We start from the raw sequence: 25,696 nt of genomic DNA, 5'->3' as shown, positions 1-25,696 counted from the left end.
TTCATCATAATGCAGTAAGAATTACTTTCAATGAGTTAGAACTGTAGCTAGACTTAAAGATTATGCTTGCTTGCTTTATAAGTGCAGTTTGTGGGATGTATATTGACATAAACCACCCATCATAATTGTTTTTATGTGAAATCAATTTCAACTGTTGATGAGAAAGGGATAGAAAATAGACTACAACTGTATGTGATGGCATGACGGTTAGATTACAACATAGCATTGTAAAATATAGAAAGGGAAAAAAGGCTTATAAACATTCTTTTGCATATGGACCATGCCTGATATCCCCTACTATAGCTATCAAATGCAGTGATCATGGTCATAGAACAGCAATCTTGAACACCGATCAGCCATTCCATGTAAGGGTCATCATCAAACTGTCATCATCAAAATGGAGTTGGAATAATCAATATATTGGTGATATTATCATGGAGCTCGATAGAAATTGAAATGGTCAAGATCCCATTCATCTTTTTGAATCACCTGTTGAAAAGATAAATGTACATACCCTACCCATGACTGTGTATGAATTTGAATTTAAAAAAAAATGTTGACCAAATGTATAGTTCCCTATAATATATGATAGTTAGAATTTTACTTTCTTTTTATGTGGTATACAAGTCACCCCTGTTTCATATAATTTAATTTTTAATTTACTAATTCTTCAAAGGCTTCTTTTTTTTAGTTATTTTATAAAATTCCAATTTGTGTGACTCCTGTGACAGCTAGGAGGCCTGTTTTTGAAGGTACACATTGAGAAATTGCTCACAGAACTTTTACTGTTTATAAAAATGACCTTTTTAGCAAAAAATTAAAAAGCAGCAAATGTGTTTATATATCTAAGTTTGTTAGAAACCCACAAGTTTGTTTTAAATAGTATATAAACCCACAGACTACAGTTTTAACCCTTTGAATTTCAAAATAGTTAGGGGCTTGTAACTTTTTCCAGAAAAGCCAGGATTAAACAGATTATAAAGATTTCAATCATTTCAATATTGTTCTTCATGAACATAACTTCTCCAGTCAACCACCCATGTAAACTACATGTACATGTACCCCATGAAAACAGGCTATTTAAAGTAGAGGTCTATATGTCATTTATAAACAATCCTATCCCAACCATTACTGTCCATTTACTGCACTGAGAACTACATCTGCAAACATGTCATAGAGTCTCACACGTGTATATGCAAAGAGATGTTTCGTAACACAAGTTACATTTTGTTTAATCAAAAATAGTCAAGTGGTCCATGCCAGCATGATAAAGTATGGAAAATAGGTATAATATAGTATCAAGATTGTGTTGCACCTAGCATGCATTAGATCTGACATACAGACTGACATGAAAACCTGTCTGAATGAAGTAATCAAATGTCAAAATTCCAAAATAGTACCCTGTGATCCAAGTCACACCACAGAAATGATAATCTGCACTCACAAATTTATCGATTAATTACTTTCCTCCAAATAAGTATTGGAAATGAAAGCCAAAGAACTTGTTAAGAAATGGAAAGCTAAAAAAGTCAAGATTTTAGTATGGCAAAATCAAATGCCATGTGAGTAACAATGGAATGGATTTGTCAATGGGTTATAAATGGACATGTAAAAGATTGTGTTTCGAAACTATTACACTCAGATGATAGTGAGTCGAAAGTGTAAAAATCAAAAAAAAATATTTTCCACCATTTGCTCTTGATCATGCATAAAATATAGAACCTTAAATTCAAAAGTAATATATTTCTTAGTTAAGTGTATGCTTCCCTCTTGAATAACCATCTATTAAAGTCCTTGAATCTTCAGGACAGGACAGTTCTTTTTAAAAAAAAGTGTATTTAACACTAAATAATCAAGTAATTGTTTGGTCTTCATCATCAAAGTGTAACCAGTCAAAAGAGTGATACAAATATGGTCACAACACTTCAACTTCTCTCAAGAGTAAAAATGAGTTATCCAACTTAAGAACATTGATGTATCCACAACTACTTGCTTTGTTGCACTACTGTTGCATGATGTGGGCATGCACGCAAGCTGGAAGTCACTTTCATTACTCTCAATATCTAGCCTGTTCCATTGTTTCAAAAGGAAACCTACAAAATAAATGCTTTTCATACATTTAAGCAACTATCTACACCTTGCTTGAGGAATCATTACGTCTCATTCAGTCCAAACAGTTATTTGATAGACTTAGAATTACACAATTGTAATCAAAACATTCCATTTACATGCTGTTAACATAAAATGAAGCCTCCGAAACATCTGGAAAATTAATTTGGTATGCCTTATGTTTTTATGAAAATCATGTATGTTATGTAGAAAGTGATGGATAAATTGTGTCTTTTTTAGTTGATATACACTGTTTAAACATATTTGTAGGGCAACATCCTCATCTGCTCATATTTTATTGCTGAATGAAAAGGTGAGTTATGTGTGACACGTCTGCACTGTTTAAGAAAAATAGGTAAAGGGCAAGTCCAAGATAATGTCCCCTCAGATGCTCAAAATTCATCTTGATCTAATCAAAAAGTTATTGATATCATGTTGTAGCCAAAGAGTTAAATCATATATTTCCAGCAAAGAAAATATTGAATTATGCAAATTTATGCAAGAAATATGGCCTTAATTTGCATAAAGTAAAAATAAACCTTACGTATGGGACAAATCAAAAATATTCATCTAAAATCAGTTGAATTTGTCCTTGACCTAGTTCCTTTATGGACATGACCCCTGTATGAGCTAGTATAATTTCCAGTTGGTAAGACAAGGTCAGCACATTAATTATGCAAATTATGCACTTTCCCAGAACGAAGTGTCCCATACGTAAGGATTTGAGTATGTTTTTTTAAGTTTTTTCTTAAGATTTCTAACATTGACCAATCAAACTTTAGGAAGTTCTAATTTATTAATTTCAACTCCAGATTAGCAAAACTAAATGTCAAAATTTAATTAGTCCTTCATCTTATAACTAATTAAAGTTTGCTTACGTATGGGACAAATGCCTTACGTATGGGACATTACATGCAAAGTGAATGGGAAAACCGCCTTTTGACATGGATGCTATTATGTCCTTACATTTGTTTGGTTAATGGATATCTTTGCACCTACTCTGAAGGATATGTCTATATATCTGCCTCTCCTACTCAGTTGACCTCAGGGAGAGTGTAAGAACAGCATTATTGAGTCTTTCTATGATTAAGAAAGGAAAATAAAGAATATTCATTTATATATGTATTTTATTATTTTCAATACAGGCTGGGCAGCTGGCCTTAAATTAACATTCCTCCTTTTAACATATTGATATTGGACATTTTCTTAATTCAGTTATCATTTTCAACTTTACCTCTCTACAAAATGACTTTGTCCAAGAGAATGTGATTCTCTGAGTGTCATTTTAGGTGCAGTACACTGTTCAGCATGTACTACAGGCTGTACAGCCTCAAAAGGGAAATCAAAACAATTGTGCTTGTGGTGCTCATCAATGACAACATTACCGATCTTACTGAAAAGAAAAATTAATCAAGGTGACAGCAGGTAACTTCAATGTCATTACTAGAGTTGATAGCAAAGGAAAAACCCTACGAGAATACTTTTTATTTTGATATGATGTTTAATATTTCAACTGCACCCCCTCAGAATATATCATGACTTATCAAGGTCATGAGCATGATTTCTGAAAATCCTGTAAAATGAAGACTTTTGTAGTTTACATTGCCATGAACCACAATATCAATACTGGTTCTGTGGTTGGAGTGCTAAAAACACAAATTACACAAACAAATAGGGAATTCAATTTTCTTTTCTATTTTGTGTTTGAAGAGACAGATGTGCTCTGAGACACCTTCATCAACTCATACTTACTTTGTAGACGGTCCCCACATCTACACAATTATCAACATGCATTCCAATCTGGTAGTGTATGATCAAATGAGGTTATTAGAATTTATCAAAATTGTAAGTTTCAGATCAGTGAATTACTTAAGTGTTTCAAATCTAGAATTACCTTTTCCCTTAAGATTTGAATGTACAATTAATGATAATCTTTCCTGTATCACTACACAAGCATGTACAAAGTAAACACTAATTTTGTCATCTTTGGTAGCATAGACCAAGCAATTTGAAAAAAAGTGTGCCAGCATTGGTACATACATTCTTCTATCTCTTTGTTCTACCACAGCTTTTAAAGACACTCAGTCGTGGCGAGTGGTTTGTGCGGCACGGAGACGAACGCAACACGCTGCCTCCCCCATTCTGTATCAAATGTAGTGACCCCCGAATGAGAATAGCGCTGGCTCAATGGGTCAGCGAAAATACGATAGGCTACAAGAGAGCTCCCTGTGCTTATCTCCTAACCCAAAATGGCTGTCCCAGCGAGCCACGAGAGCTTCCGAATGGACGCACACTCTCAGTGCGCATGCGCATGAAGAGAGGCCGAAAGAGCCACGCGTCTTCTGGCCTCTCTCCTCCAATCACCGCAGCTCGCGGTGACAATATTTGTGTATGATGCGTACACACACACGCACACACACACACACACACACACACACACACGCCGCAGCGTCTTCTGGCCTCTCTCCTCCAATCACCGCAGCTCGCGGTGACAATGTTTGTGTATGATGCGTACACACACACGCACACACACACACTTGTCTCAGTGGTAGCATTGCGCAATTGCATGCACAAACTTCGGTCGTTCGGAGTTTACGTACCATTAGGGATGGCGATCGGCTGCCTTTAAAATCTAAAAGTTTCATTAAAATTTGATTGATTTTGCAGAAGCTAAAATTCACATGGCAAAACATGATGATTACAGAGCAAAATGAGTTACTCTTGTTGTTGTGTTTTGTGCTGCATTTCAAACAATTATAAAGCTCTATAAAAACTTAGACAACTTGCAAGGTAAGCCTAGAACTACTGAAAGTACCCACTTCAAACTGTATAAAATTTGCAAATTACACTGTACATGACATTTGATTTTACAGTTAAAATTATTAAGACTACAAATTAGTCATGGTACATGTGCACGTATGCTACATCAAGGTCACAAGCTAGAATTTGCACATTTTTTTTTCATTTGATAAAAAATATTGACCAGAGTATTACAAATGGGCTAGAAATAGAGTGTCAGTATATGTATACTGTATCTGTATACCAGACATCATGAGGACAGTGTTAATGCATGATGGAATCCATTTTGAACTAAGACATTTAATTGTAAATTGGTAATTACTTTTATTTGTCTTATTTTAGCTTTTGTTAGGTACCTGAACCGGGGAAGTACCCACTTGGAAGTCTATTTCATTTGTTACATGTTGTAGTATGATTTGTGGAACTGAATATGACACTATGGGGAAATTTAAGGTCATTCCCATGAATACACTTGTGCACTAAAGACAAATGTCCCATACGTAAGTTGAGCCATGTCCCATACGTAAGGTGTACTTTCGTTAATTAAACCAACTTCATGAAAATATGCTTTATTCTTTTGCAGTGAAACTTTGCTGAAAGATACTTCAGTATTGTACCTTTCTTCACTTCTAAACAGAACTTGATCAGTAAGGTACTTTCAGAGAATTTTCAATTCAAACTTTATTTTGAAAAATCCAGTTTTTCTCTGGTCCCATACGTAAGTTGCCATATTTTTCTTAATAAAATAATTAACCCATGGTCAAATGACATCAAACTTAAGCACAATATTCTTCTCAGGGCTACCAGTCCTCCTGATGATAAACAGTAAAATCCAAGTGCTCCTTCATTATTTTTCAGAGGTTTGAAATCTCTGAATGTCCCATACGTAAGGTGCGCGATATCTTGGACTTGCCCTAAATCGTATAGTAAATCTATATTGGTGAGTAAACAAAGCAGCCAGAAAACTGAATGTGATTAAATATCTTTAGATATGTCATAAGCACTCATTGGGTGGGTGAACAATAAATCTAATTTGATTTTGTCCAGAGAAAATCACAAAAATGCAGTGTTAACATCCGTTTGAAGCCTCCGAAACCACTTTTTCTCTATAAAGTGTATTGGCTCAAAAAATTAATGCAGTATCATAATGTTTTTATCATTTTTGTTGTCTGTCCATGTCTGTTGATGATTTCATGGCATAATTTGGGGCAGACACTAAAAGAATTTATCAGAAATGTCAAATTAGATGTTTTTGCTGTTTCGGAGGCTTCAATGCGTCTCGGAGGCTTCACGTGTTAACGGAAAATTTGTATTGTCTCCTATTTTCAGAGAGTTTGGCGGATCTTAACTATTTTTGGTCTATTAGGTTAGGGCCCCATATCCTACATTTTGACATATAGATTAGGTCACCTCTCTTATCTATATTCATATTATTTGACTAAACACTTTGTTTCGGAGGCTTCAAAACTGCTAACGGAAATTTCACTTGATGGAATCAAATTATCACAAAATTTCAAATAGCCCTAGAATCAAGTAAACTTTGATGTAAGTCTAAAGTTTAGATGTACCTTACTATTTTCAGCATAAAAGAAAGTAACCAAAACACACCCACTGATCATTACTGTCCATCAAAGTTTGTAAACAATTGTTAACGGAAAATGAAGCCTCCGAAACCTCAAATTTGAAGTCATAGCATTCTAAAATAAAGGGCCAGATGCAAACCAAACTAATTTGGTCATTTCAATTGACCATACAACTATGCTTTTAACATAAAAAATTAGATCTCTGCAGTTGCTGTAGAAAATTATGAACATTTCAAAAATGTTATATAAATTTCAATGCAACAAAATAGTCATTTTTAGGGTACATATGTGACTGTCAAAACAAAACGCATCAATACCTGGACCTGATTATGCTACCCAAGGTGGCTACTCATAAGGTGACTCACATGGGAAAAAATCTTTGAGATCTGTAAATCTATGTGTTCAGGGTGGGCCAAAAGGCTAAAAATTGAAAGTTACACCCTTTACCGTGAAACTGACCATATAGTAAGCTAGAAAAGTTGGCACCAATTAGATACTCATTTCTTAAAGGTCTTGTTTGCCTTTGGGAGCAGTGATTGAAAAAATGTTCAAGATATTTTATATCTCATTTGATGCATATGTGTAGGTCTGTTGTATCACAAAACATCCTACCACATACAATTTTTGCAATAAAGCCTTAAATATGAAAGGAGATATCAGTATTTCTCATTAAACCGTAACTGTAGACAGTTTAGTCTGGAAACATTTTATTATAACTATTCACATTTTGTGTATTTAACAATCCTTAACATCGATTATACGGATTCAAATTTTTTACAGTGGGTGTTTTTATAAATCTCTAACTCACATTTTAGAACTGTTTTAGAGCACTAATGCTGGGTTTTTGTTTCTTCTACAAATACATGTATATGGAAAATTATGCCTTTTAATTGTGTGTTTATTTGTTAATTTTCTCCAATGGCAGATGTCTTCACCTCCCTCCAGAGACACACCCCTGATGAAAAAGACATGTCAAGGAAGCCTCAGTACGTATAAATCTCTTTTCTCTATTCATCTCCTGCAGGAGCTTTGCTTAGTCAAAGTTTTATGATCTTGGTAAAGATGAGATCATGTATACTTACTGTGTAGGTGAACTGCAGGATGCAGCTTTTGTAAACTTCTTTGTGTGTGTGTGTGTGTGTGTGTGTGTGTGTGTGTGTGTGTGTGTGTGTGTGTAAATACCTGTGATCTTTGGTATCATAAATACAGGGAGACAGACATCTTCTTTAATAAAGTGATGCATGTATTCTCTATGTCAGCTGTCATTGTACGCTGAAATAATTGCAATCTGCTTTCAACTCCTGTCCTTCAAACATCAGCCGTGATAATTGCCTAACTGCCACTTTCAAATTGCACTCTGAAAGAGTTTCGGAAGTGATTCTGTGATGTACAAAGAATTCGCCCTCTGGGTATATACATATTTTGTATTTGCACATCTCCAGTGAACAAATCTTCATCACAGGCATGACAGTGGAAAAATTGAAGAAAAGCTATGATTATATCTCAATTTCAAAACTGGGTAATATTCCTACGTGCCTGGTATCAACACGGGTACCTTGATTGAGAGATTGACAGCAGGAATACAGTATAGGGGCGCTCTGTGCAAACATGTACAAATTGGAGTGGCTATAGATGCACTCAAACTTTTCATAAAGCAAATCAGCATTTTAGTATTCAACTTTGAAATGATTTTGTCTAGAATGTGAACCATTGGGTTTTTAAGTTAAATTTAAGTTTTCTTGACATCAGTTGTTATGGCAGTTTTGCAATACATGACTTTTTTTTTATCCACATAGAATTGAGAAATCAAAAAATATCCGAACCTTCAAATTCAGAGTTCTCTTCTTTGATACTTGATTGCTGTCATGAATTTCATTTGCGTAGGAACATCCAGTTTTGATGAGTTGCTGTGTTCATAAAATCGCTCTAGAGCTGAGTTTCTTTTTCCTTCTATTTAAAACAACAACAGCTACAAAATATGGCAAGCACACATTGTAATCCTGGTTTTGAGATGCTTAAATTGCATACAAATGATGTAGGAAAATTGTTGATGCTTCCTCATTATTTTAATGATTTTCCTCATCAGCCCACACATATTAATTGGTTTTTGTTGCAATTTCGAAATGCATTTGATGGAAGGTCTTCCACAAAAAACAACAAAATTTTTTCATTTCATGTGAGAGTAGATTTTCCTTCATGCGTCGTGAACACTTGAGTGCTTTCTGTGAGAAGTGGCTGACAAGTCGATCATGCAGTGAAAATGAACCTTGGTTAAATTAGCTGCTTAGTTTCACTCAAATTTCCCCTCCTGTGTTGCTTCACTCCCAAAGGACTGATATAATCCTTAAAGAAAAAACACAACAACGTACAACTGTCTTGCTTTTATAACAACTTGATCTTGAATTGAACTGTATCCGGCTTGCGGAATCGACGTGTGATATGTCATGCTCAACCGCATTTTTTGGCTCTTTTAGAACTGACTGCCTGACTGCATATCCCTGCTTCGGGGGACAAACTGCATTAATAGTGTTGCGCTGTTAAATCAATAATGACATTTTACAACCTGGGTGTGTGTTCAATGTCTTTGGTATTTTGAGACTGTTATTCAGTATATAAAAGGGAAAAAGAAAAACTCTAATGTATTCATGTTTACTTCAGCAAACAGCAGGAAGTACACTGTAGAAAAATAATACAGAAAAGGTTATACGACAGTAAAAGTGTAAAAGAGTTAACTCTGACATGAGATTAGAAGGTTAATGAATTTGAAGTCTCCAGTGTTTTCATGGTACATTGACATTGGTCACAAGCACTATAATGTATACCACATACTTGTACACTGTTCATGTACAATATGTACACTGTACCTACATGTAGATGATGCAATAACGTCATCACCTCTTCTAAAGTGTCCCATAACCCTAAATACACATGCATGAATCTTGTACATTACCAAAATGTTTTTTTTTTCTTTAAATGAAATAAAACCGGATGAATGAATATTTTCAAAATCAAGTTATTGTACAATTTTAATGACTTGATGTGTAGCAATGATGGCATTTTTAGGAATTGTAGTTGTAAAACTATTGACCAAAAATATGATATTTCTAATTTCTTTCACATTGTACAGAAACCAATGATTCTAGAGGGAGTGATATTGTTGTCTCAACAGATTTGAATGGTGTGGCTTCCACCAATTTCAGTACATGTACATTGTATGAGAAAGCATGATACACAGTTGTACTTTAGATCTCTGCAACATTCAAATTTTAGAACTTGAAGCTTGATAAACTTCCTTCTGTTACTGTAAACGTCAATATTTTCACGCGATTAGTGTATATTTCACGCTGGGCGGCTCAAAAACATATTCGCGGGTACTTGAGTTTCTACTGTGCAATTGTCAGCCCTTTCAAAAATGTGCAGATAAAACTGTGGAGGTATTTTTGTGGGTTTTAGAATTAGTACTGCCCAAAAAATGCGTGAATTACGCAAAAATTAATGTACCGCAAAAATTTCTGTGTTTACAGTACATAGTTTGATTTTAAATCTGTTTGCTCAAAGACAATTTGAACTTGGAGGGGATTTTACAGGAACTTGAAGTGGCTGTTTCACCCTGTATCAGAAATCTAAATATGTTTTCATATTGACATTATTGCAGCGTGTGAATCATCAAATAATGCCCCTTCCTCCTACGTTTGAGCTGTCGACAAATAGTGAAAAAGATCTTTAGTGTACAATGCATATTAACTCCAGGAATTTTGCTCATATTATTGAGTGCCTGGCTTGAAACAGAATTCTCTCAATGCCAAATTCCTTTTGACTTGATATACTGTGTACATGAAGAAAGGGGAAAACAAATTTCACTCGTTCTAGAGAAATAGTTGCGGTGAATCTGTGAGAGCCTATACATATTGCATGAAATTATATTTGAAAATGAACAGTTGAGGTGCTCGCTTTGATGAAAATTAAAAAATGATAGCATTTGTGTTTGTAGCTCTCCGTTTTGTCCTGTGAGGCACTGTGAGTATAAAATGTAAGAAATGCATTATAAATTCACCCAATCATTTTTTTTCCCCGCCAAACGAGTTCGAGCAGGGGACTATGAAACGGGCTCCGTACGTGTGTGTGTCCGTGTGTCCGTCCGTCCGTCCGTACGTGCGTCCGTGTGTGCGTCCGTGTGTGATCAAAATCTTCAATTTGCTTCTTCTCTGTGTCATTTATGAGCCAATTTTGATTCTGTTTGCTTTATATGATAGCACTACATGGGAGCTTTGAAACTTCTACACAGAATTTCAGTTGTGACCTTTGACCTTGACCTTTGACCTATATTTTATATTTTGCTACAAAATGCTACTCCTTTGCCATTTCTAACCCGATTTCGATTCTGTTTGTTTTATGTGATGGCACTAGGTGAGGGCCTCAGAACTTAATATACACAGAGTTTCGACCTTTGACTTCTTTGACCTTTGACCTTGATTTTTTACCTATAGCGTACATTTTGCTACAAAATGCTACTCCTTCGCCATTTCTAACCCGATTTCGATTCTGTTTGCTTTATGTGATGGCACTAGGTGAGGGCTTCAAAACTTCTACACAGAATTTTGACCTTTGACTTCTTTGACCTTTGACCTTGATTTTTGACCTATATCGTACTTTGGTTACAAAATGCTACTCCTTCGCCATTTCTAACCCGATTTCGATTCCGTTTGCTTTATGTGATGGCACTAGGTGAGGGCTTCAAAACTTCTACACAGAATTTTGACCTTTGACTTCTTTGACCTTTGACCTTGATTTTTACCTATATTGTACATTGGCTACAAAATGCTACTCCTTTGCCATTTCTAACCCGATTTTTATTCTGTTTGCTTCATGTGATCGCACTAGGTGAGGGCTTCAAAACTTCTACACAGAATTTTGACCTTTGACTTCTTTGACCTTTGACCTTGATTGTTGACCTGTATTGCACATTTTGCTACAAAATGCCACTTCCGGCGGGGACATATGTGACCCTGCACCTCAAAACAAACAAAAAGTCGCCAGACATGAATATTTAGTTAAGATCACATTCTGAAAGAGCAGACTTTAAGCCTTAAAATGATGTATAACTCAAATCAAATGGACTCTCCTAACCTATCTAACTATTGGAAAGAAAACACAAACTCAGGAAAAGTATGAACTGAGAAAAGAGGCTCTGAAGTACAGTGTCTATTCAAGCGCTTAATCTTTACCAAACCGTGCTGGCTGTGCGATGAATGGGACAAAAAAAAACAGGAAGTAAACCACCAGAGTAACAACAATGAAGAGATTATCAGATTAAACTGAAATTAAGCATGTCTCGTTAACACATTCTGTCCATAATTAATGCCAACTTTCAAAGCAGTAGAAGTTTCCTTTCAAAAGTTATTAGAGTTGAAAGTGAAGAGTGTGGACAAGGTTTTTCAGAAATGAAAAAGGGATTCTAAAGACACACATGGTCTAATCACACTATTCTACCAAAAAATGTTCGAGATAAACTGCTAAAGAACACATTTTCCTGCCCGTTTTATGATACCAAATTTTAGCATAATGTAAAAAAAAACCCGCTCTTTCAGAAAATATGAAAAAGTCAAGTTCGGCTAGGTTGACCCATTTCACTTATTTTCAGTCCTCACGCAAAATCAGTGTGTGCGACTTTATGTTCGTTTTGAGGTGCACGGTCACATATATTACGCACCGCGTAATTTCTACTTTTCCTTGTTTTCTCCAGAAAAACAGCCAGTAATGGCCTCCTAATTTCTCCCAGTGTTGTTGGCCGAATGGCATTTTGAATTGTTTTATTTTGTTTTTGTTTTTTTGCGTTTGAACGCATTGCTAGCAGTAAGGAGAAATACTAATAGGCTTGAGTACGCAATGCATTAGCATCTGATGAAATCGTCAGGGCAGACAAGTTTTTATAGCCTACCCATATACATCATCATGTGGAGCCCTACAAATGCAACCACACTCATCCTGTTTCATTGGAAGTTTATATTCATTAGATAGCAGCATGAACACATTTTGAGAAAAAAAGAATAGTTCAGTAATAAGATAATCTCTCCCAATACAGTACATCTGATTCTGGGAAATGTTGTTACGGGGAAACAAGAAATAAGACAAAGAGTTTCTCTCCACTCACATAAATCTAGTGAAAAAAAGAATGTGAGAGATAAGGAACCATATAAGGCCAATTCAGATTAAATTCACTGTAACTCATGTTGGCCATAACTGGGGGCTTCGCAAATAAGAATAAAAGCTGATTCAATGGCCTTGTGTAGTGAGTTAATTGGTGCATTGCTATATGGGTCATTAACCTGTTGGGATGAGTCCCGAGTGTACTCGGGCAGATGTCTGGGGGAAATTCATGTTGTAGCAAAATCAAACCGTCCTCAACGGGTTAAACATACATGTACAGTAAGACATCAATTAAAACTAGAAAAGCTCTCTGAGAACGCAGACCTCCGCCAAGCATACAGCTCATTTCCACCAATGGTTTTGTTCTTCCATAGAGATATCAGTGATTTCCACCCATACACACTTCTAGCATTGTGTGCTGAAAGTCGCCCGATTTCCCAAAACAGAAGCCTTCGTTACCTCATAAGCCCTCAGCTGCACGGCGCGCCTCGCCCTACAGGTTGTAGCAGAAACTAGAGCATGCAATTTAGTGCGCGCATGCAAACCTCAAATACGCGCAGCCTGAACTCCCAAGTTCACTGACATTACATGCCAAAATATATACAAAATCCTTCATAAATTCCCCCAAAATTCTTGGATCACTACCAAAAGTTAATCATTTGTTACTTGTGTCATTCTAAACCTTTCCTGCAAGTTTCATCCAAATCCGTTAACTACTTTTTGAGTTATTTTGCACAGGGACAAAAAAACAAACTATACAAATGTAACTATTACTACTGTAAAAGTGGAATTTTTCACGGTGTTGAAATTTTCGCGTATTTCGTGCAACCAGAACCTAGCGCGAAAACAAAATCACACGAATATTTTTGCTTGCCATATATGTTCTAGAAGTTCGTGTTTTCATTCCGCGGAATTAAAAACACGCGAAACTCTTCGAACAACGCCGAGCGCGAAAAATTAGTCGCGCGAAAATATCCACTTTTACAGTAACTAACTAACTAACTTACTAACTAACTAACTAACTAACTAACGAACAAACAAACCAACGGTAATGAAAACATAACCTCCACCCTTGACAGAGGTAACAAGTCTGGTAGATATTTTAACAGATTTCCCCTTGTCAATCAGATGAAATGTCATCTAGATATGAAAGCCAAGCATTTGATGTGCACAATAAGGGGAAAGACAAACCTGTTGTCACTTTGCTCGTGTAAAGAACTTTGTGTACAATAGTATGAATGTGATTAGTCAATGTCTGTGTATGGGTAGCATTCTGACTTTCATTTTCATTTCATTCTGATGTTTGTCAAGCTATTGTAACAAGGCAGATGAACTCCTTGCAACTTCACACACACACTTTCAAGATGTGCATCTGATTGCAGTCACAGAAACTTGGTTTTCCGTCGACAAACCTGCCTCAGCATATGTCTTCTTCCTGGATACCAACTGCTACATCGTGATCGCTCTGACGGTCGCATTGGCGGAGGTGTGGCACTGTATGTACGCAATGATATCACCGCCACCATGGTATTTGAAGCCAACACCCCTCCATCCTTGGAAATCATGTGGGTCAAGCTAAAGTCATCCTCAGATACAGCATGGCGACATGACATAGTTGTCGGTGTTGTGTATTTCCCACCACGCTGTCCCTATGGTGATGAAATGTGCGATCACATCGTTGATGTTGTAGACTTAGTTCGAGCACTGTCCAATAGTACCACACTACTAATAGCAGGAGACTTCAATGATCTTGATACCCAGCCCATCGAGCTGCACACATTGCTTCGGCAGGTCGTTCTGGAGCCAACGAGAGGCAATTCCATCCTTGATAAGATCTTCACTGACATGGGGAGTGACTACAGAGAGCCTACTACGTGTGCTCCCCTAGGTAAGAGTGACCACCTGATCGTATCACTCCAACCTTTGACTCGACAGGCTCCACGCCAAAATGTCAATTTCTCGGTTCGACCTCATCGTGATTCATCCGTGCGCTCCTTTGGTCAATGGATAACACATGCCAACTGGTCGGATGTTGATGAACAGCCCGATGCATCCTTGCAAGCAGAGCGGCTCCAGGAAATCCTTACTGCTCGCTATCATTCTCATTTTGATGAGGTGTCCATCAAACGTCGAGTGAATGACAAGGTGTGGATGAACAACCGCATTAGACGACTCATAACCACCCGAAATGACCATCATGACAGGGGTGATATGCAATCTTATAAGCAGGCTCGTAACGTTGTTCAGAGAGAGATTTCTCAGGCAAAAAAGAACTTTGGAGCTCGAAAAGTACATCACCTTAGGCGGACTGAACCTGGAAAATGGCACCAACAAATCAAGGGCCTTACAGGGATGCGCAAGTCTTCTGTCTCTAAGCTGGCTTCTGATAAAATGCCGGCTGAATTTGCCCACGAACTCAACTGCCATTTTGCCAGTATTTGCAACCGACTTCCTAGCCTTGATGTATCTGCCTTGCCCGCATATCTACCTTCCCTACCTCCTCCAAAGATCAATCGACATGAAGTCTACAAGCGTCTCAAGAAGTTGAATGCATCCAAGGCTGGACATCCTAGAGACATACCTATTCGCCTCATCAAAGAATTCGCATATGAAATCTCTGAACCCTTGACCACCATCTTCAACAACTGCTTACAGACAGGACACATCCCATCCTGCTGGAAAACTGCGTCTGTATGTCCAGTCCCCAAAACAACACCCGTTGTCGATTTCAGTCAGCTGAGACCTCTTTCAATTACTCCTATCCTTGCCCGTGTTTTTGAGGGTTTCCTAGCAGAATGGATGATGGCAGATGTCAAGCCGATGATTGACCCACAGCAATTTGGGAATATGAGGGGCAGTTCTGTGAGCCACTATCTTGTGAGCCTTCTCGATGAGGTATATCGATGTCTTGAGAGACCAGGATACGAGGCCACTCTCTGCACTATTGACTTCCTAAAAGCATTCGACTTAATTGATCACTCTATAGCACTTTGCAAGATGATGGAGCATGGTGTCCGCCCAGCTATCATTCCTGTTATTTCAAGCTTCTTGTCTTGTCGCACTCAAACAGTGAAGTATTGTGGCACATCTTCGACCGAGCAGAAGCTCACGTGTGGAGTTCCTCAGGGGACCAAGTTGGGGCCCATAATCTTCCTCATCATGATCAACGATGCTGCAATGAGCACCGAGAGGAGATGGAAGTATGTTGATGATCTGTCACTTGTAGACATACGACACAAATCTCATGCTGGTCAGCTCCAGTTGCAGGTGGACACCTTGTCACAGTGGTGTTCCGTCAATGGTATGACGCCCAAACCTGAGAAATGCAAGATCATACATGTTAGCTTCCTACGCAATGCTCCAGCTCCGCCTGTTATCATGCTTGAAAGCACAGCACTGGAAGCAGTACCTGCCCTTCGTCTACTTGGTGTGATTATACAAGCCAACCTGAAGTGGGATGCTCAGGTTGATCACATGATCTCACAAGCATCTCGCCGCCTGTACATTCTTACCATGTTGAAATCATTCGGAGTTTCTCGTGGTGATTTGGTGTTCGTCTACACAACTTACATTCGCCCCTTGATGGAATTCTGTGCTCCAGTCTGGGGAAGCAGCATCACAGCACATCAGTCCACCAGAATCGAGAGAGTTCAAAAGCGGGCTCTTCGCATGATCTCCTCTCCTGAGAAATATCATTATGATGAACTCTTAGTGTTGTATGACATCCCAACCCTGGAGTCTCGTCGAACAGACCTCATCCTGAGCTTTGGAAAATCTCTGTTGCTCTCTGACAGACATAGAGGTCTGCTTCCCTCAAGTAGACAATCTGTATCTCGAACAGGACTCCGAAATGGTCACAAATTAACACTGCCAAAAATCAGAACGAAAAGGTACGCACAATCAAGCATCCCAGCAATTGTGAACCTCTTGAATTCTCTGTAATTGTATATACATCACTCAACTATAATTAGAGCAATAACAAATTTTATTTTGCTTCTTTCATACGTGAATTGATGTATTTGTATTAAGAATAAGATGTGTGCAATCAAGTATTTCAACAATTATGAAATTTTTGAGAAATTTGTTATCTCATCATGTATTTGTATTTGGAATCTCATGATTTATATTTTTTATAGAGTTGGGTAATCAAGTACTCCGGTAATTGTGAAACTTTTGAACATTTTGCAATAACATTACTCATCGGTAAGTTGAACAGACAAAGCCTCATTGTGCCCAATGCATTTTGTATTAAGAATAAGATGTGTGCAATCAAGTATTTAAGCAATTATGAAATTTTTGAGAAATTTGTTATTTCATCATGTATTTGCATTTGGAATCTCATGATTTATATTTTTTATAGAGTTGGGTAATCAAGTACTCCGGTAATTGTGAAACTTTTGAACATTTTGCAATAACATTACTCATTGGTAAGTTGAACAGATATAGCCTCATTGTGCCCAATGCATTTTGTAATTTGATAAACCAAGAAATCAATAGTTACGTAGAATCAATTTTTGGAAATTTGAATTGCAATTTTTATATTTGAATGAAATTTGATTTCAATATCATATATTGTCGAAATTATATCTGTTAGTAATAACGATATAATGAACAAATAGATTGAAACTGGCGTTTCTATCTTTACTCTGTTTATATGTATGTACATGATACATCTGTTTATTATATATAGTTATGAGCGTATATCTGTGTATGGTTATGTTGATGAAGATAATATTTTAGTAAAAGGGGTATGTTTCATTGATTTTTTTTTCTGGACTCATGGTTTTTAAATTTGTTATGATATACACACATGTATTCCCTGTTGTAAGTGTATGTGTACATTTTACCTACATGGTATGTCCAATTTCATACTCCCACCATGTGAAATATATATTTTTTCTGAAGTGCAGTGCAATAGTAATATGATACTAATGATATATAGTGCTGAAAGGTGATTTGATATCAGTGCAATCTCTGTTTGTTTTATTTTTCAAAGATATGAACTGTTGTATTTTCGTTTTTTTTTCATATATGGCACTATACATCCGCTGATTTAATTTTGTTGTTTTTTTATTCGTTATGTTGCATTTGGAAATTTATTCTGCTCTAGCCATAGTACATGTATATTGTCTGTTTTTGAATGTCTGCATCTATGTTTACAGCAATATCACCACATGTGTAATTTTGTGTAAATGTAATGTGTAATTATAGGACTGTAAGGAATACGCTTTGTATGATATTGGTATGACTGAATAATTTAATAGGTTTTTTAACTTTTTGATTTTTTCTTGGATTGTGAATGTTCTGTAATCATGCATGTATTTTTATTCTGTACGCATACCACTATTAGTCTGCGGACTAACTGTTATGCTTCTTTTGATTTGAAATAAAACCGAATTGAATTGAATTGAATTGAATTGCAGTCACTGAACTTTAAAGGGATGGTACAGTATTGGTGGAGCTGAGGATTTGGCTTTTAACTTTTGGCGAGATATCAAGAAACCACTTATGAAATGGTACAGAGCATGCCATTCTCAGAGGAATTCAAAGTTTATTGATGAAAATGGGTTTTGAAATGGCTGAGACATCCAAAAACAAAGTAAAACTTTAGCGATCATAGTAAAATGTGTGTCCCTTATTTTATTAGTATTGCTCTGTTTTGGGTATCTCAGCCATTTCATTTATAACGAATTTCCATCAAATAAATGTTGAATCCCTCTTAGAATTGCATGCTCTTTCATATTTCATAAGAGGTTTCTCATTATCTCACCCCAAAATGTTAAAAACCTGAAGTCAGGTATCAACCAAAACTACATGTATACGAGCCCTTTAAAGCTGTAACATATACAGGCAGCGAGAAGTATGGTAGATACGAGAAAGCTCTACAGCATATCTTATGAATTTAAAATTGAGTTGTTTCTCACTATCTAAAAAAAAATGAATAAATAAACGATGGAAACCTGAAGCTCTTATCTCAAGCGAAACGTTGCCATCTCTTTAACAATACAGTGACATCGATAGCAATCCTGAAGGTTTTTTGTTTGGATTCTTTCAGGCTTATCAAGTGTAGCCGCCTGTACAGAGCATTCATTGCTGAGTGCGTGCAGGACTTACGCAAGGCATCCCAAGGTAAGCTACAACTATGGAATATTCCATGCCATTGACAAATGATGTAAATTTCATCAGCCCTTTCTCCATTCAATTTTCATCAATATTAAAGAGTTCCAAAGTGATGCTGGCATCATAACCTTTTGTTATGGCGTAGTGCTGGTTCCACACAAAATGCTCTTGCACAAGGCTCCGGGCAGTGGGTTGGAACTGGGTACAAGCATGGTTTAATAGCTATTAGCCTGTAAAAGTGGATACTTTTGCGTGACTAATTTTTTGCGCTCAGCCGGGTAAGAAGAGTTTTGCATGTTTTAATGCCGCCGAATCAAGACATCAGCTACTGGACATATGACAAGCAAAAATATTAGCGTGCTTTAATTTTTGCGCTAGTTTCTGGTCGCGCGAAATGCATGAAAATTTCCACTTTTACATTACAGTACATTGTACCATTGTGTTCACAGATATTGAGGGTACTCAAGGTTGTTTAAAAGCAGTTTCCATGGTGAAGAATGGTTATGACATCACACTGTAAACATGTACATATTCAAAAGCACTATGGTATTGCTGCTATGTCAGGCAAGCTTGTATTGATGGCAGGAGAAATCTTTGCATGAACTCTTCATGTGCTTAGACCCAGCAGCCTTGTACACGTTGTCCAAAGTCACTGGCACAAAAGGTTTGGTATTAAAAAGATGGAATATATCTAGAAAATGTCAGCAATGTACTGGTATCCAGAGTGTGATTGTATGTTTAATATTAAGGTATTATGAAAAAAATACATTTTGCTCGGTGTGTCGTGATGAAACATGCTTGTATACATTTGAAAACATGAAATTGTTGAATATGGGAGTTGTTATTGCAACTGATTGACTAATTGCCCTACATCTACGTAATTTTCGCCAATGTAGGGCAATTTGTCAGTCCGCACAGTAAAAACAACTCGGCAGAAGGATGTCATGAATTTGAATGTGTGTTTTTGTAATGCACAATTACTGAATTAATTTCCAACCCACAATGCAAGAAACAATGGACGTTTGCTAGACATCCAGTAAGCACATGTGACAGGGTCACTTATGACCCTGTTCTAGCTAACAATAACTGATAAATTCAGTTAGAATTGGACTTGGGGGGGGGGGTATTTAACATTACATGATACTTGCCTAATCCAGAAGAAGGCATAGATGTGAATTTTGGCAAAACTCCCTCATTGCTCTGCCACATCCAGTTCCACACCATATTATACGGTGTATCTTTCAACAAATACATGTAGACAGGGGTGGATCTACCTCTTTGCTGGGGTGGGGGTGGGTGAGGTGACTCCATGACAATAGGTCATAACAAGAAGAAGGGAAAAAAAAGTCTCCACATTTTCTGCTACAACTTCTCTCCCCAAGCTTGCTAACAAGCAAAATATAAAGAATGAAAAATAAAACACAATGGGGGGGGGGGGGGTTAAACCCTCTTAACCCTGTGATTTAAGGGCAAACAAACCATTTTTTTCTGCCTTATGATCACACTTTGCAAATTTTGTAACATCAGAGTATTATGATGAATTCATTTGCTGTAGGTATTGATTCAGCAACGACGAATTTTAGAGGAAAGATAATAATTCTTTTGTGTTTAAGCTAGCAGGAGAGTAAAAAGACGATGGCATCTCCGCCACTTCCAATTTGTATGCATCTTGTGAAAATGAGAGATTCAATACTAGCTAATTCCAAAATGTTTGACTTTTGAAGATATTTTTGTAATTCTATTGTGGATGTGTTAACAGATCCTCACCAGCATGAAGCCAAGTCAAGGGAATACGCCGATCAGTGCGAAATCTTCCAGACTATCGGACTCATCTGGAGCCTGTGTGAAATCCTCTTTGTGGAGACACTCCCAGGTATGGAATTTCTTTATTTAATACATTGTAGAACAACAGCAGCAGCAACAGCAACAACAACAACATCAACAACAACAACACAGCAAAAACAAACAAAAACAACAACATCATAGAGTGAACTTTATCCAAATGACAATGTTGATGATTACCCAAGTATATAGAAGATTTTTATGAACAAAAAAACAACAACTAAAAACAGAATAGCCTCACAAGAGCACAAGAGAGAAAGAAATTGAGCGCATACAAATAACAATGAAGACAAGACAGTAGAGAGACAGAAGAGAAAAAAAAAAGGATAGCAAAGATGAAGAAGTAAAGGGCAACCAACAAGGACGAGATGATCACGAAACAAAAGACGAAGAAGAATTTAAGAAGAAAATGAAAGGACGAGGTAAAGAAGGAGACAATGGAAGGGAAGAAGGAGGAGAGAAAGGAGATGAAGGAGAACTAAAGAAAGAAGGGGAAATTGAAGAAGAGAAAGAAGATATGGCAGAAGTATGTAGAGGAGGAAGAAGAGGAGGAGGAGGAGGAAGGGGAAGACAGTAAAAGGAAGAGCTGAAATGAACAAAAGTCATGAGTGGCTGACTTATCTAAGACTGACAGCAATAGCTTCCCTCTGGATCATGATTCTGAATCAGAAATTCTTTAGATAAACACAGCCTTAGTTTATATCATCATCAGGACACTCTCTGGTAGGTGACACAAAATTGAGATTAGCTGGAATTTTTTCATCACTTCTCATTCCCATCTCTGTCTTGGCTCATGCATTCATCAGAGCTGCATCTCAGAGCATGCCTTTCCCTTGTTTCCAAACATCCTTGATGGCAATCATGAGGCGTTTTTACGTCCATGTGGAGACAGCATACTGGCATTTTGCCAGTTCCTGTACGGCATTCCTCTCAAAAATAACATTCACCGCTTTCATTTACAAGATGAACCAGTGATGAAATCTTGCCTCACTTTCCCCCTCCAACCACTCAATCTAATGAATATTATCATGGTGTTTTCTGTCATCACAGTTTGTTTGTTTTTTTTTTCTCTTCCATCTCCAAACTGAGGTAACCTTGACTGGCATAATAAATGCCTGATCGACCAGAAAAATTTTGCTGCTTGTATTCAAGCTCTTCAGCCTCCTTTCCTGCTCTGCAAATAATAGATCCTTCTTTGTCAACCGTCAAGTCACAATAGACGGCTGCTTTGCGTCACACACACAATTTGAGAGGGAAGCGGTACAGATGTGCACAAGTTGTGCTAGTGATTGTAAGATTCCGACATAAAGAATTATTCATCAGATTATCATTTCTATTTCTATCACTCTTTTTTTTTTCATTCACTTTTTTAAATGTTTGTTTTGCTTGGCAACAGCCACGGAACAGTTCTTTAATTCTGTCGGTGACCCTGGCATTCTGCTTGATGCCTGTGAGGCGTTCAAGATTGAATTATTGTTTGGAATTCTGTTTAAGACCGTCCTCACATTACATTGCATAGGAAATGGGTATGTTCAGTTCATTTAACATTAAATGTGGAGAAGTATGGGTCTAGATATTAATGAATAATGCTCAGGACCTATGATCTATGGTACTTAATGAACTTTCAGATGGTCATGTATGTTCAGTTGATGTTCCCCTCCCCCCCCCCCCCCCCCCCCCTTGAAGACTGAGTAAAAACAGGAAAAAAAACACAAAACTTTTGTCCAAGTAATCTATTAAAAGTAGTATACGGTAAAGACTGGTGCTGCACTGAAACACTCCGCGCACCCCTGTTCACTTGGGCAGCATAACTCCAATTGATGTCATCGCACTATCTGTGATGCCTGCAAGGGCATGATTGTACAAGGTTGCATAATGTTTGCCAATACAAGTAGCTGATCACATTTTAAACTGGTTTGGCTGTGTTCACATCAAGATTCTCTGCTGGCATTGTACACTGAAACACAATTCCAAATTTGTTCATTTGTTTTTTGTTTTTTTCACTCTGTAATTCATCATGTGATGTGCCAGATGTACATCTAAAAAGAAAGAAGATAAAAATATGATATAAAACATTAGGAAAACAGTAATTAGGATTCCGTAGAGTCTTCTGATGCTTGTTGAAAGCTTACCAGAGTTAAATGTACCTCAAAAAACTGCAGGTTGTGTGTAAAATGCAATCTGCTTGCTTACAATGTACTTCGATAAACTGTTGTTATCATCAAGAATGTCATTCTAAGAATGTAGCTTGTTGCCATGGGGATGAAAAATAAACCATTAAAAGGCCTGATGAGAGCAGGGCGGGGGGGGGGGGGGGGGGAATGGTGATGCATCTTATGAGAAGAAATCACAAAGAAACTTGTGAGAAGTTTACATGTCTCATAATGAAATCTACAGTTTGGTTGCAAAGCAACAAAGTAGAAAATGATACTATATATTTAGTAACTAGCCTTATTTACCTTCAGAATGCATAAATGTGAGTGGGGATTATCATAAGGTGTGAGAATTTTGATGAATTCTTTTTATCTTACTGAACTTACACCAAAATGGGACGGGGTGTGCACTTGTATAATTTTTTTTGGGGGGGGGGATTTTCAAATATGTACAAAAAGTGTTCTCATTTGCAAAATTTTAACTACAATTTGTAATTAAAGTTCACTGAAATCTTCTAAAAAATTTCCACTTTGGCAGTATTTTCCAAAGTGTATGTGAAGTTGTATTTCCCTCCTCAATGATATTTTAATCCCCAGATAACTTTAAACCCGATACAGTTTGTATGTACATATGTATGAAGTTTATGGAACATTTTATGTTTGCTCATATTTTTACTTCTGCCAAGGAAGAAGGTTATGCTTTTGTAGGCATTGGTTTGTCTGTTTGCAGAATGACTCAAAAAGTTATGGAGGGATTTGAATGAAACTTACAGAAAAAGTTGGTAATGACACAAGGAACAGATGAATAAATTTTGCTAGTGATCCAGTAATTTTTATGAGTTTTTGAAAGATTTTTTTTAATACTTTGGCAAATAGGATCAATGAACTTGGGAGTTCAAGCTGTGCGTATAACTTGAGGTCTGCATGTCACGTACTAAGGCGCGTGCTCTGTTCAAGGTACCACGCAGAATGCGGGGAGCTGATGCGGTAATCAAGGGCTTTTTTATCATTGGGAAATTGGGTGATTTTCAGCACGCGTGTATGGGTACCTCTAAAATCTGTTTGGTGGAAAGAGAGCTGCTTAGCGGGGATCTGCGCTCTGCGAGTGCTTTTCTGGTTTGTTATTGTTATCCTCTCTGTAAGAGCGAGCGTTACAGGGCACAAAGGAAACGTGTGTGCTACTCTCTATTGATAGTATTTTTACTTGATTGATGTAGAGCTGCAAAAAATTCAGTGGTAGATTCTGCAGTGAAAAGGGGATGTCAGAGCTGTGTATGAATTATGCACTTATTGTGGTGGTTTAGGAACCACTATTATGTTATACCATCAATCAATGTGTTAGTGTGTCTTCACTTTATTACCTCCGCCAAGGGAGGAGGTTATGTTTTCGTTACCGTTGGTTTGTTTGTTAGTTAGTTAGTTTGTTTGTTTGTCTATGTGCAAAATAAATCAAAAAGTTTTTTCCCGGATTTGGATAAAACTTGCAGCAAAGGTTGAGAATGACAAGAGGAACAGATAATTAAATTTTGGTAGTGATCCGGAAGATTTTATGGGTTTTGTGAAGGATTTTTGATATTTGGGAAATCGGGCGCTTTTTCAGTGTGTGGAAATCACTGGTCTGTATGGAAGAGCAAGATCATCGGTGGAAAGTAACTGCTTGGCGGAGGTCTGCGTTCTTTTTTTTTTTTTAGGGGGGGGGGGAGTGGGTGTACATGTAGATCTAGAAGCATATACAATGTACTTTGTACGCCAGCTATTTTGCAAGTTTTTTATTTTTTATTTTTGCGAATATCGTAAGTCGTGTGCTATTCACAAATTTTACAACACCCAGAAGTACATTGTATACGCTCTCATCCCGACATGAATGTGATGGCATGCATGCATTCCCTCATTCATTACGATGTCTTCCACGATAGCAAGTTAAACCACTCATGAAATTGTCTAAAAGTCTTGATTCAGGAAAAATTAGACTTGCTTCAATGGCAGTGTACAGTACACATTCAATTCATTTCCATTCAACTTTATTTTCATTTCCATCAACTAAACAGAAAATTATATACAATGCATTAACAGAACATGTTTGTATTAATTTCAAAAATGTAAATCAACAAAATACATGTGATCATGAGTAACAACATAATTGTATTTTTAAAGATATATACATGTACATGTATATACCATACTACAAATTAAATAAGGATGGGAATGGAAATGGAGGGTCCCACCAAAAAGCAAAGCTTGTATGATATGGTACCCTCAGAAAATACATAATACTCATGCATACATTCCGTGAAATATTTCTTTTCAAATTATTCTGGCTTTACTGAATGGTTTATTGACAACATGGACTTTGATCCAGCACTCATATCAAACTTGGATGAAGGTGATTTGTCTATAACCATTTTTGTTTGGACCCATTCTCTCCTGTTCATTTTTCCTCTCCTCCTACTGTAAAAGTGGAAATTTTCGCAGTGTTGACATTTCCGCGCATTTTGCGCAACCAAAAACTAGTGTGAAAATAAAAGCATGTGAATACTTTTGCTGCCCATACACTTTTCCGTGTTCCAGCAGTTGATGTCTTGATTCCGCGGAATTAAAAACACAGAAACCCTTCTTGTCCGGCCGAGAAAAAAAAAAAAAAAAGGTTAGTCACGTGAAAATATCCTCTTTTACAGTATCGCATACATCTTAACCCCATCTTTTCTCTCATTGTACGTGTACATGTACACGTAGATTCTGGTGTAGGTCACCAACAATCACTCTTTTTTTTTAACCAATCCAAAATGGTTTTGTGCAGTATTTTCCATTTGATTGGTTTCAGATTTGAATCAGTTCAGATTCAGATTTAAAGAGATTATAGATCTATTTGCTTGTTTGTTTGTTTTTTCTATTCCTCATTTTTCTATAACTTTGGTATTCTCTAAGCTTCTGCAACCCTTCTTT

The 25,696-nt window shown here is 37.0% G+C and overlaps 1 protein-coding gene across 1 annotated transcript in view; it reads left to right on the top strand.

Moving 5' to 3' along the window:
• The window catches only part of LOC139740944 (nuclear pore complex protein Nup85-like), a 50,807-nt gene that overhangs the window by 11,183 nt on the left and 13,928 nt on the right, over window positions 1–25,696 (top strand). Inside the window, exons 4-6 of the mRNA XM_071651529.1 lie at window positions 7,417–7,477; window positions 18,694–18,767; window positions 20,518–20,631. Of these exons, the coding sequence (XP_071507630.1) occupies window positions 7,417–7,477; window positions 18,694–18,767; window positions 20,518–20,631 (249 nt within the window). The remainder of the gene's footprint in view (window positions 1–7,416; window positions 7,478–18,693; window positions 18,768–20,517; window positions 20,632–25,696) is intronic.

The sequence above is a fragment of the Diadema antillarum genome, unplaced genomic scaffold (assembly GCF_040938485.1).
Source record: "Diadema antillarum isolate AM-2024a unplaced genomic scaffold, OU_Dant_1.0 seq00000891_RagTag, whole genome shotgun sequence".
Taxonomy (NCBI): Eukaryota; Metazoa; Echinodermata; class Echinoidea; order Diadematoida; family Diadematidae; genus Diadema; species Diadema antillarum.
Note: the sequence above shows the minus strand (reverse complement) of the source record. Positions and strands in the feature narration are given on the sequence as shown.